Source organism: Priapulus caudatus, unplaced genomic scaffold (assembly GCF_000485595.1).
Source record: "Priapulus caudatus unplaced genomic scaffold, Priapulus_caudatus-5.0.1 Scaffold485, whole genome shotgun sequence".
NCBI classification, from domain to species: Eukaryota; Metazoa; Priapulida; class Priapulimorpha; order Priapulimorphida; family Priapulidae; genus Priapulus; species Priapulus caudatus.
This window is the reverse complement of record NW_014577546.1, coordinates 159,514-173,658: the sequence shown is the minus strand read 5'-3', so window position 1 is coordinate 173,658 and position 14,145 is coordinate 159,514. Positions and strand designations below refer to the sequence as shown.

General features: G+C 45.1%; 1 protein-coding gene across 1 annotated transcript in view; it reads right to left on the bottom strand.

The window, feature by feature from the left end:
* The window catches only part of LOC106810908 (HAUS augmin-like complex subunit 1), a 25,811-nt gene extending 18,943 nt beyond the window's left edge, over positions 1–6,868 (bottom strand). The window contains exon 1 of the mRNA XM_014814381.1: positions 6,741–6,868. Coding sequence (XP_014669867.1) covers positions 6,741–6,761 — 21 coding nt within the window. The 5' untranslated portion in view covers positions 6,762–6,868. The remainder of the gene's footprint in view (positions 1–6,740) is intronic.
* Between the last annotated feature and the right edge of the window lie 7,277 nt (positions 6,869–14,145).

Sequence of the window (14,145 nt, the reverse complement as noted above, 5' to 3'; positions counted from 1 at the left end):
ACAACACACACACACACCACACACACACACACACACACCACACACACACACACAACACACACACACAACACACACACCACACACACCACAACACGCACACAGCCCGCACCACGCACGCACGCACGACGCACGACACGCACGCACGCACGCACACATACACACACATATATATATATATATAGTAATATTAATAAATTTTTCTCTCACTCTCTCTCTCTATATATTATTATATTATATAGAGAGTATATATGTGAATGAATGTTGTCCATTTCAGGCATTGATTTATGACACTTGAACGGCTGGTGTATGCGTCAAAGTTACCAGACACACAGTGAAAATAACTTGTGTAAAACTAATTTTCTGTCATAAAGCTTAAGTGCGCGGGGTTTTCTTGGTTTTATAGTTGATTTATGTGCAGGAATAATTTCGAATCAGTCCGTTTAACGGGTTTCGGGTGTCATTCACGCGTACTAATTCGCATCAGCAGCGCGCGCGCCGATATTCGCGATCAGATTTTGTAACCGAGCCTGGTTCAACTTGATAGTACATAGTAGCTCATAATGGAATTATCACCGCTACGGTGGCGCATCTACTATGCCACGCAGCGTTTACATTTGTAATTAACCTGCGCGCGCTATGGCGAAATGAGCTCGTGTTAAAACCGCTGACGCTACTCAAGACAATGACGAGCACGGAGAGAATATAATGAGGCGTGCGATGAGGTCTTCTACGACTATGAAGCGAGGTGAATTCATGCGTGAGCGCGATATAGAATAGGCAGACGATAAAACCTCGTCAGCAAACACGCAACAATTCTGAATAGGCTACCCCCTTTCGTCGTTATTGAATTAGTCAAATGAAAAGTGTACGCATAAAAATATTGCATTATCTGCATCGTTGCTTAAATCTTGCTCTATTAAGATTATACGGAATAGTGGAAGGAGATTAAATGGCCTTTTTCTGCAATGAATCAAACATAATTGATAGCATGTATCTAATTCTCTCCCTCATGCTATCGGTGATTTTATTGCCGCCACATGTCGAGGTCCACGAGGGAAGATGCAGCGACGTGGCGGGAAGGACGAAGGTCAGTAGCTAGTGTGGCGCGTGCGTGTGTGCGTGAGTGCGTACGTGGATGCGTGTGTGCGTGAGTGCGTGCGTACGTGCATGCGTGTGTGCGCGCGCTGCGCGCCTGCATGTTAACGTGCGTGCATTAGCACACACACACACACACACCGCGTGCGTATTAACGACCGACGTTACGATGCCGCGCGCTCGCGCACACCCGCCTACTATTCTCGTCCAAAGGGCCGTTCTCGCGCGCTAACTCTTACAAATTGCTCACAGCTCGTAATAAATCAAGCGATCCGCAATATGATTGAGCAATTTTTTTCCGAGCGCGTGCCCGATTGACTAGGGGCCACGCACACCAGCTCGCTGTAAACACGGGGGAACATAAATTACCGCTATTCGCAGATGCAAGTGCAGCGAATGTCCAGCAACACGTGGCTGTGTGAGGCGAGCGTTAGTTTGTATCAAGAGTAGATAAGTTTATTATCTACTCTTGTTTGTATGTAATGATATTAGGAGATGTTTTGTGGAAGGGGTTACTTACGGAGTTCTCTGGAGGTTAATGCGGGGAATAATACTAATATAGGTAAATGGGTGACAGTATACCGGAACAAGGTACGTATAGCTAGCAGACTTAGTAAATAAGCTTGTGTGCCCGCATTGACCTATCACTGTTTCTGTTAATTGGTCCCGCAGCATGCAATGACACATGAATAGCAACAAGAACGAGAACGTCAACAACAGCAATTAGTAAATTAACCAACCATTAAATAATTAAATTCACACACGTGCACGCACGCACATGCACGCACACACACGCACACACACGCGCGCGCTCACTCGTGTGTGTATGTGTATGCCTGCGTGCGTGCGTGTGTGTGTGTGTGTTATATATAAATTATTTAAATAATATATAGGTGGTTATTTTATTTATTTGTTTATTTATTTATTTATTTATAGTATTATTTAGGTATTCATTTATTTATTTATATATAAAACACACCATAATTGCCGATGCTGCTGGTGATGACAATAACAGCGACAACGTTGACAATGGCGATTCAGCGTAATTCACAGCGGCTTCGCGACAACCGATATTTTTATGGCATAATTTAAAAAAAACTCATAATAAAATCAGTGTGGAAATCTGAAACTAAATGGCGGCGCGAGCGCGCGCGCGGGTGGGTGCATGGACCCGTTATTGGTTTTATTGTTTGTTCTGTCGTTTATGTTAGAATTAATTGAAGTAATTTAGGGGCGGCGGTAATCAACTCCACACAACGATCATTCCACACTCCGTGTCTGGTTGTTAAACACGCAGAGTATAAATCTTTTCGAGGCGAATGCCTGATATAGCTGTGACAAGCGTGCGTATGATTTATCGTGTGGGGCGCGCGGGCTAGCACGTGTGCCGTACGTGGGAGAGTCAACTCCCGATGACACGACTCCGCTCGTTTAATTAATTTACCTGTCCGCTCGGCGGCAGCAATCGACTGTCAGATAAGATTATTATACAAACAATTACGCGAATAAAGAAACAGAAATTTTTATATATATATAGAGATATATATGTGAATGAATGTTGTCCATTTCCAGCATTGATTTATGACACTGAACGGCTGTGTATGCGTCAGAATTACCAGACACACAGTGAAAATTAACTTGTGTAAAACTAATTTTCTGATCATAAAGCTTAAGTGCGCGGGTTTTTCTTGGTTTTATAGTTGATTTATGTGCAGGAATAATTTCGAATCAGTCCGTTTAACGGGTTTCGGGTGTCATTCACGCTACTAAATTCGCATCAGCGGCGCGCGCGATATTCCGCGATCAGATTTTGTAACCGAGCCTGGTTCAACTTGATAGTACATAGTAGCTCTTAATGCAATTATCACCGCTACGGTGGCGCCATCTATATGCCACGCAGCGTCTACATTTGTATATCACCTGCGCGCGCTATGGCGAAATGAGCTCGTGTTAAAACCGCTGACGCTACTCAAGACAATGACGAGCACGGAGAAATATATGAGGCGTGCGATGAGGTCTTCTACGACTATGGAAGCGAGGTGAATTCATGCGTGAGCGCGATATAGAATAGGCAGACGATAAAACCTCGTCAGCAACACGCCAACAATTCTGAATAGGCTACCCCCTTCTCGTCGCTATTGAATTAGTCAAATGAAAAGTGTACGCATAAAATATTGCATTATCTGCATCGTTGCTTAAATCTTGCTCTATTAAATTATACGGAATATGGAAGGAGATTAAATGGCTTTTTCTGCCAATGAATCAAACATAATTGATAGCATGTAATCTAATTCCTCTCCCTCATGCTATCGGTGATTTTATTGCCCGCACATGTCGAGTCCACGAGGAAGATGCAGCGACGATGGCGGGAAGGACGAAGGTGCAGTAGCTAGTGTGCGCGCGTGCGTGTGTGCGTGAGTGCGTGCGTACGTGCATGCGTGTGTGCGTGAGTGCGTGCGTACGTGCATGCGTGTGTGCGCGCCTGCGCGCCTGCATGTTAACGTGCGTGCATTAGTACGTGCGGGCCGTGCCCGGGTGCAGTGAGCACGCAAACGTGAGTGTGCGTACACGCGTGCAAGTTCGACTCCTCTCATGAAAACGACATTTATAGAAAAAGCCATTCTAGCCGATCCATTACGATCACGCGTGGTCGCTCTGTTCATATTATGGTTTCGCATCGGACGCTCTCTGACGCATGCACGCACGCACGCACGCACGCACGCCCGCACGCACGCACGCACGCACGCACGCATTCGATTCCAAGATGTAACGCTGACTCTGAACGCACGTCCGTACGGGGAAAACCACCACCACGAGCAGCAGCAGTTGATAACCATCGACATTGTTCGACGATATTATTTCGAATCCGATCACGCGGCTTTGCATCTGATTTCAAACTAATAGCCGGAAGGAAACATCGTTGTCGTATAGGATATGCGCGCTGAGAAGGAAGAAGAAGAAGGAGGAGATCGTAACGTGGACGTTGCATGCGCGCGCGTGCACTCGCGAGCATTACAAGCATCTGTGATTACACGCGATTACTAACGCGATGAATAAATTACAGGTCATCGATTGCGATTGTTGTCTGGTTTCCCTGTTTTGTTACAGATACGAGCGGCATTCGTTCCTGATTGCGTTCTTTAGATGGAGAGCGGGAGAGATCTTTATCGCACGTCGTGACTCCATGAGACGCAATTCGTCGTTCGAAAGCGTGTGCTCGCGCGGCGTTTTTGTCGATAAGCGGTTTTCGACGCAAATACTTTAGTCGGAAAATGCTATCGCGCCGTATATAGCCGGTACATACGTTACCGTTGGATAGTACCGCACAAAAATATATGGAGACACTATAGAGTCTAACTAGTATATTATTTTTATGAAGGGTACAGACATTCACGGCTGGTGTTTATATACATCGAGTATACGGACAGATATGTAACCTCGCATTTTACCTTCTGAGAGTAGGTATCTCCTAGCAGTCTTAACGGAGAAACCTTCCTCCGAAGAACAGTTTCTTATCGAAATTCGAGTAAGTCTTTATATGGAAAGCGTTTTTTCGCAAACTTTTCAGAATGTTTAAGAAACCGTAAAAGGAGTTTTTATGCTATAGTCGTACGCACAGCGCGCATGCGTCAAATGTACGCGTCGCAAAATACTATAAAAATAATGAGAATAGACGAGAGGGTAAAGACGATGGAGAGGTAGACTACTCGTAGCTGTGGGGAGTAAGAAAACAAGCGCGCTAGCAAATACATAGCGATTATCGGAAACAAGACTGTGAGTAGAATGGACAGGCCTGACGTAGTGTAACGAGGCGTGAGCGCGCCTCGCCCTGTCAGGCGATGACTAGCCCTATTCAGCCCCTTTATTCGCGGGAAACGCATCGTTTTTAATCAAAACGATGAAATTCGAATGCCTTATTGTCGACACGAAGGTAAATCGTAATTTCGTGCGATGGATTTCGTCGTATAGTTCTTTCCAAGTCGAACTCATTTGATCGTATTTATCACGATCTATGAAGACTGTCGACGCAAAATGGTAATTTATACAGATGGCGCTGCGGGATTATTCGCGTAAAAGTCTTTCATCTCATTCTTTACGATATTAAGTCTTTAAATTTTGCTATGAAAACCTCAACTCGCGTCTGTCCTCCACCGGCGGGTCGGTAAGTAATGGCACTCATGATAAGCGAACGCCGAAAAACGTCTTTAAACGCGCGAATAACGAAATCGCCTCTTTGTGATAATAAAATTTACATCATAATGCTGCGGGAAGTATGGGAGTGGGGCGCGACGATCGGCGACGGACAATCATGTTCGAACTAAACGAGAAGTAATTGCGTGAATGTATCGCTGCCGTTCAGATGCGCCGAAGATAAACAGCTTATAAAACAACGGCACTGTTTATGTGTGCGAGGATTTGCTGGGATAATTAAGCCACATCATTTACAAACACAATGCCCATTTACATATGAAAAGCGCGTAAACTCGATGCTAGAACGACTCGCAGCCGCTAACGTTGTGACATCGTTGCCATCGCTCCGTAATGAAGCTACAATCGATAGCTTGGCCTTTCTACGCGCTCGTTGCCGTATAATTAAGCAAGGGTACCGGCGATCGAACCGCTTATTTCCATCTTATACCCATGCATCAAGCCCGGGGTATAATGCCGTCCGATATCCTCCCCTGCTCACAAAGCGACTCGTTTACAAAACCCCGTGTCTTAATTCCATTTTAATGTCGCCCCTTTAAATTGCAATCAGCGATAAATAATAGATTATTTTCTCATCACGGAATATCAATTTGTGCGCGCGCGCAATCTCATATTGTCGAAACAGTCATATAGAGGGCTTACGTTCCGATTATGAGCTGCGGCGAGAGTGCATTCCCGGCCGCTGCTCGCCGCAAAGCGACGTGCCGTATCATTACACCTGAATCCGTCCGCAATATCCGAGCTTTCCGCCTATCGTGTCGAGCGACGGCCAAATCCCGACGCTCGGCTGCAAGCGACGGCAGACTCTCTCCCGCTCGTTTGCCACGATGAGCGATCAAAGGGAAATCCTCTCGGCCACTTTCGCAGATCCCAAATTTGTTTTGATGCGAGGTTGGCGCGACGATAAGATGTTATTTGCGTGATTGAGTCGTGTATCATCGTCATCGGCCGTGCGTGCGTGTGGTTGGGCGTGCGTGCATGCGTGCGCGCGTGTGTGCGTTTTACATAGGTTTTTATGAAGGAAAGTTGATATACAGTGTCGCAACAGTGGAACTGTAACAGAGGGGTACGGTAGTAGGGCCTATTTGTGAATGTGTGTTCATATTATTTTCAGTTTTTACTGACTCTGTCCCAAGTGCCTGTGGCTGTGAGTTTGATGTGCCAAGTGTAACAGTCGATCACACAAAACAGCATGTGCAGATAAACCATTTTGAGTTATGAATAGACCAATAAAACGTGCCCATACAAATTTGTATAATCTGACGCTATTTTAGGGCACAATGGTCCTCGAAACGACGAAAGACAAATGTATGATTCTCGTGATGTGGATTGTCATTGTGGTAACTTGGGCTTGGGGGTTTGTATGTCACGTTACGGTACTCTTTACTTAGTGACAGTCACTGAAATCAACATAACTTGGGTGTGTATATACTTACCTCTTGATAATCGTAATTCATCGCTTTTCTTTTGGAGCTAAAATGTTTATGGATAAATACAGCTTTCGTATTATGTTATGTCTATTAGATTTCTAAAGTGCATTTAAAAAGTTCGCGCTGCGTCTGCGTTGTTACAGTTATTGTGCTGCCACCTTTAGGCACAATAAATAAACATGAGCTTCGCCTCATTGATATAACCATAGAATATAACGATATAATCTCGTAAATATTAGTCTTCAAAAGTCCTAGGGACTATAACGAAGACGGAGAGAGAAGTGGATGAAATTGAAAGATCAACACTGCGGTTTGCAGTGGAAAAAGTTGCAATTTTGCGATTTACCAATGATGAAGGTAGGAAGAGAATTCCAATACGGAATGACAGAAACAAAGAATCTGATGAACTACATATTTTCTATGCTAATGTACTGGGGCAATCGCGTACGAGTCGCCAGTGGCTTTACCAACAAAGAAAATGTTTTTCGGACAAACACATGTACACATACGCACACACACACACACACACACACACACACACACACACACACACACACACACACACACACACCACACACCACACACACACACACACGCACCGCCGCACGCCACAACGCATCACCGCGCACACGCAAACGGCACACCGAACACGCACACGCACACGCACACGCACGCACCACACGCAATCGACGCACGCCCACGCACGCACACACACAAATATACACACAATACACCTACAACTCAGCGGGGCACGGTCACACACACAGTACAAAACTCACACGCGGGCGCGACCGAGCAAATACACACATACTGTACACACAGTAACCCACGACAATTTTCTCGCTTCTCATGCGTTCAAACTGGTCGCCGGGCGGGCGGGCGACGGGCCAGTGTACGGCAGACCGGCCAAAACCCATGACGAAAATTGAGTTTTATACACTAAAATCATTCTGTTGCACAAAATCAATGATGTAAATTCTGATATACAAAATTTTTAGTTTGTTTACAATGAGATTTAAATTTGTAAGACATAATTGAGTTTTGTGCATTCACAAAATTGAGTTTTGTGGGACAGGAATGACAGAATAGAGTTTTGTGTTCGACAAAGTGAGTTTTATGGGGCAGATGGCACATAATATGAGTTTTGCTGGTTCACCATAATTGAGGTTTGTGGCTTCACAAAGTTGAGTTTTGTGTTCAGCAAAATTTAGGTTTGTGGGAACAGGATGACAGAATTAGAGTTTTGTGTCTCACAAAAATTGAGTTTTGTGCGGACAGTTAGACAGAATTGAGTATTTGTGTTTACAAAAATGAGTTTTGTGGGACAGGCATTGACAGAATGTCAGTTTTGTGTTCACAAAATTGCAGTTTTGGGGACAGGAGTTGGACCAGATTGAGTTTTTGTGTTTACACCAATGAGTTTTGTGGACAGGGGGATTGACCAGAAGTGAGTTTTAGTGTTCCACAAAAATTGAGTTTTGTGGGACGGATGACAGAATTGAGTTTTGTGTTCACAAATTGAGTTTGTGGGACAGGATGAAACAGAATGAGTTTTGTGGTTATACCAATTGAGTTTTGTGTCAACAAAATTGAGTTTTGTGGGACCAGGATTGACAGAATGGAGTTTTGTGTTAACATAAATGAGTTTTGTCGTGTGGCGCAAAATCGAGTTTTGTGTTCACAAAATAGAGATTTTGGTCGGACAGGGGTTTGTGTTCCCAAAATTGAGTTTTGTGGGACAGGGATTGACAGAGATTGAGGTTTTGTGTTGCACAAATTGAGTTTTGTGGACAGGATTGAAGAAATTTAGTCTTTGTGTTCACAAAATTGATTTTGTAGGACAAGCCGATTTGACAGAATTGAGTGTTTGTTGTGCTACAAAATTGAGTGTGTGTGATCTGAATTGACAGAATTGAATTTTGTGACATGCAAAGAGTGAGTTTTGTGCACAAAATTGCACTTTTGTGAGACAGAATTTGGAGTTTTTGCGAAAAAATGGCGAGTTTGTGTTTCACCAAAAAATTTGAGTGTGTGTGTTGGAAAAAATGCGAGTTTTGTGTTCCACAAAATTGAGTTTTGTGAGACAGAATTGAGTTTTGTGCATTAAAGTGAGTTTTGTGCCACAAATTGACTTTTGCTGGAGACAGAATGAGTTTTGTGTTAGATCAAAATTGAGGTTTGGTCCCAGCAAAATTGATTCTTGTGTCTGAACTACAGTTTATAGTACGTACAAAAATGGCATTTTGCTTGACAAATTGGAGCATGATCCTACTTAGCCCCCCGTAAACGTGATGCTAAAGTCCTATCTATAATATTCACTTTGGCCTTCGCAGCTTAGTGTCGTCCGGGTCCGTATATAGGCTTACATGGTAGCATGAGATGCGCTCGTGCGTCGGTGCGAGCGTGTGTGTCGTGCTGAGAGTGAGAATTTTCTTCGGCGCTTTGTCATACGTTTCAACTGGTGCGGGCGAGACCGACGGCACGGTGTGCATGCCTAAAGTTAAACGGTCGATCTAGGAGAGAGAGTGAGTGGAGTTGCGACGGCGGACCAAACGTGCGTTTGGCATTTTCATTCTATGCATTAGCATAGGTGTGAACCAGGGCGATGTACGAGCAAAGTGAATATTATAAGGTTGGATTCTAGCCGCTGAACGCTGCCGTCGGTTCGCCCAGCTCTAGAGTGTGAGTAGGTATACACTCGCCATAAAGGAATAATTATCTTGAGCTAGTCAACGCGTTCGACCGACGACTCGTCCGTCGCACATTTTTATGTACATTATCATATGAGTGAGATAGTGGCGTGGCGGTTGGGCGCGCGTAAATACCTGCGAGCAAAAAGTTAACATTGCTAGCATGGAATTTGCAAGTACACACCGGGCCGTGTTCGCCGGCTGCGTCGGCTCCAGATGAACGTAGTGCGCATTCGTCGACCGGGAAGAAAATTCGTGCTTGAGCCAGTCAACCGCAATCCTACCGTCCGTCTGCGCCATTTTCATGTAGATTAGCAAGAGTGGGCGGACCCAGGGGAAGCTGCGAGCAAATTGAATATAGATTAGATCTGATTTTATTATGCACCACCCAGCTGTGCCCGAATCTAGAGGGATGCTTCAGGCCCCTCCGCCTTCAGCCATGTGACTAATAAAAAAAAGTCAGTCTGCAGGCTCAATAGAAAACTGCATGGAGATATTCCCCGTGTGATTACACAGCTGCAAAATTTACAGGTAAGAGGGCGGCATTGCCCCCGGACCACCCTAGCACTGGCGTGCCTTCGGCAACGCCTTGTACTCAATACTCAACTATCAGACCCCCTGTCTCCTGAAGAGCTAGATTCCGCCCTTGTAGATATATTATATTATATATCAGGAGTAGCATAATAGGCTATAATCTACATTTCTGAAATATTATATTATTTATTTATTTATTATTTATTTATTCTATTCACTATAACATATTACGTATACAATATCTAAGCTATCGACTATTTAGCCAAGCAGCCTCAAAAGATTATTATTCGACGTGCGCGAAGAAACCTATAGAGAATAAGGGAGATAGTCAGGCTGATCAAATTGGCGTATATTCAACACGCAGATTTGCAGTCACAAACATTTCATTTTTTTAATTACGCTAAGAAGAAAAGCGAAAGAGATATTCCAGCTATGTGATGGCCGCACACAGGGAAGCTTAAATATGATGGATCCTTCGAAAAGGCGCCATATGCGCAGGCATTGATGCCAGTGGCATCAGATTCACATGAGATCGAGTGCTACGAATAGCGTTTCATCAAACAAGATAGGAATGCCGCATTCTTCCCACGTGACAATTTATTAGAATGACCGTTATTTAGACAACGGCCTATAGAGCCGTGTTATTAAACATTGGTATCATAGTAATATAAGAGTAGGCCTATAACTTCCGACATTAATCAGGATCCACCAGCTACGCGATGCTAATAAACGTATTTATCAAAGGATTAAACAAATTAACACGCCAAAAACCCGTCGCTAACTTTTTCGATGTTTGTATAGTGATGAAAATTGTCATGGTCGCCGCATGGAATAAAGATACACGTACGTGATTCAATACACATGAATACTGTTAGCAAAATATGCGACGTTAGAGGGCGATACCAGTCTAGCAATCACGCTGCACTGGTTTACTGTACCGTTGTTCCAATGCGCTCACCACACCACCCATGCACCGCCGACCGTCAGCTACTGTAGCGGTTTTACTGCCGCTAAAGGGCTACTGACGCACTGCTTTGCTACTGCCCTGCCTGCAGAAGGTTACTTGAACTGCTACTGTCCCTTTTGCTACTGCTGCTGCCTACTGCTGCTTCTGCTTCTGTACTGCCCTACTGCTACTGGCAGTGATACTGCCTACGATGTAAGCCACAACAAATCATCACTATCAAATATCTTTACGAGAGTCCAGGATAGCTGCCGAGGCCAACTTTAATGATTTCTGGGGCAGTAACCAATATATAACGGCTGAAAAAACGAAGTCGGTTTTAGATGCGCTGCAATTTATTTGCTAGATTAAAAACGGAAACCTCGGAGTAAAATAGCGATGTTATCCTGCGAAAAATTTAAGGAAACGGCCATACCACGGCGAGCCGTCGCTGTATAAAATATATAATATATAGATATTATAATCAAATATATTATATTATATATGGATATACGACACGCCACACGTATATAATATATATACGCGCACGCGCTGTGTGCGTTGTGTGTGTGTCTGTGCGAGTCAAAAAATACGCCTTCCCTACCACGGTGCCGTTTAAGTCATAAAATGTTGCTGCGTTATTCCCACAGGCTCTATTATAGTAAGATTCGACGCTATTAGTCACGCGGCAGCGAACACGCGCGCGGGGGCAGGCGCACGCCTTAATTAGATCATTGATAACTTGCGCCCGCGCGCCGGGCGCACCCAGCAGCATACACCTCACGTTCCATCCCCCCCCCTCGGCTGTCGGCGGCCGCGTCACGCGAAACACGCACGTGCTTCCTTAATGGCTTCACAATTTGTTTTGTTCCGTCAGTCGTCGGTAGCCGGTAACTGCGATACGGGTGAACGGTGCGGCACGCAACGCGGCCGATTGCCCCTCCAATGATGGAGAGGATGGAGAGGAGAGGAAGGCAGGGAGCAGGCCAAGGGGAGGAGTAGGAGAAGGAGAAGGCGGAGTACGAGGAAGACATGAAAAGAGGGGGAAGTTATTGATGAGGAGGACGAGGGACGGGAAGAGAAAGGGGGAGATAAAGGAGATGGACCGGGGAGGGGAGCGATCTCGAGGACAGGAGAAAGAAGGAGAATAGAGGCAAGAGAAGAAGAGGAAGCAAGAGGAAGAAGAAGAAGCTAGAAGAAGTAAGAAAACAAAGAGAGAAGAAAAAAACGGAGGTGGATAATAAATAGTTAATAAGGGGTGGAAATTAGCACAGGATAGTGAGATACGAAACGCATTATCCGCAACCGAAGAGAAGTATGGGTCGCTGACGTGATGTGCTCATTCAACAGGAAGTACAGCATAAGCGAGTCACGAGGATGTGCGAGAAGATGGATAAGGTGGGGCGATGGGGAAAGTTAATATAAAATATATACGGGAAGATGAAGAGACTTTGTGTAGGGAGAATGACGAGAAGGCAGGTCGAGAGGCGTGAGATTGAGGGACGAATGAGAGACAGTGAGGTAACAGAGAGGAGCGGCACAAGTGGTAGAAGGGGGTGTAGATGAAATGACACGAGTGATGTCGATGGGCGTGGCGCATATAAACATCTTCAAGATGTAATGTGGTGGATTAGAGCATCCTATCCTTAAAACAGAATGATAAAGATCGGATAGGGCAGGCGAGAATAAACTAATAGTTCGAAGATAGTACAACTAGTTTCTTGTGACAATTGCTCAAAATGTATTAAAAAAACATCTATATCCGCTTCGCCCTACTTATAACACCCACCAAACATGAAAATCTGAACAGAAGTTCACACACAACACACACACACACACACACACACACACACACACACACACACACACACACACAACACACACACACACACACACACCACACACACACGCACGCACGCGCACACACACGCACGCACGCGCACACACACGCACGCACGCACGCACGCACGCACGCACGCACACACACACACACAGATGTGAGAGAGAGGCACAACCTGCACTGCCTGCCCTGCCTGTCTTCCCGCACGCCTGCACACATGCCCCGCGCCGTCATCTCCCTAAGCTATATAGGCGAGAATACCGACCGCTGTTTGTGTATCCACATCTTACACGTATGAAGAAATAACAGCGCGCGGCAGCGGCGGCGGCGGCGGCGGCGGCGGCGGCGAATTCGTAACGTCGTCGTTTGATTGATTGATCACGCGGCCTTGCGTGATTTCGCAGCGGGGTGTATAAAGAGCTATCGCGCATTTATGACGTTATGAGTTTTACCCATCGGCCGCTGGTGTATGACTTGTTTAGCAGCGGCTTGGTTAGTTTTGCCACGTCGAGCGGTTGCCGCGTCTGAAATATTTGCGTGTCGAATATTCTTGTGTTGTAGAAGGCGTGTGAATATTATCATTCACTCATTAGCATTCAGTAGAATGCTTAGCATCGTAAAATTAGAAACGTGCGAGATCAAACAGATTAAAGTGTAGTTTCATCGACGTTTATTTGAAAAAGAGTAAAAAAATGATTCACGATCCTATATTATTCGAATAGAGGAAGATGTGGTGGAACATTCGAAAGGAGGAGTTCCCGCGTGACGTCACAATAGCGATCGAAGGTGTATCCCACAATTATTTTCCGCTCTGCAAAACGAGGCAAATGAAGTCGTTATTGACCGACAGAATTTACCGCAGATTTTTAGCGAAATGGATCGTGATTTTCGCGGGTTGCGCGCATACACGGGCGGGAGGGAAGGATATAAGATACACGGGGGAATGATACACACGGTCGGTGTATCGTCTGCGAATCCGGCGTGTTTCGATTCGGGCGTTGCGAGAGCGCGCCTCGTCTGCACGTGTGCTTATTTACATGTTTACCATACAGTTCATTATCTGCGCAAATCTGTTGTAACGCGGCCATCATTTTCGATGCGGCTGTTTCCGCCCCGAGCTGTGTATATAGTAGGAGTTCGGGGGCCCGTCCGCCACCGCCGCAGCCGCAGCATGGGCGCACGTGTAAAAACAACGCTCACTGTCAGCGCTGTTTTCTCCTTAATGGACTAAGAGACACCGCGGCATGAAATAACCGACACAGTATCAAATATATATTACACAATTATACTACGCCGTCATACACAACTCTGCCCCCGTCTCCCCGGCTCGCCACGTCGGTATATATAATTATATATATATATATATATATATATATATATATATATATATATATACTATATATA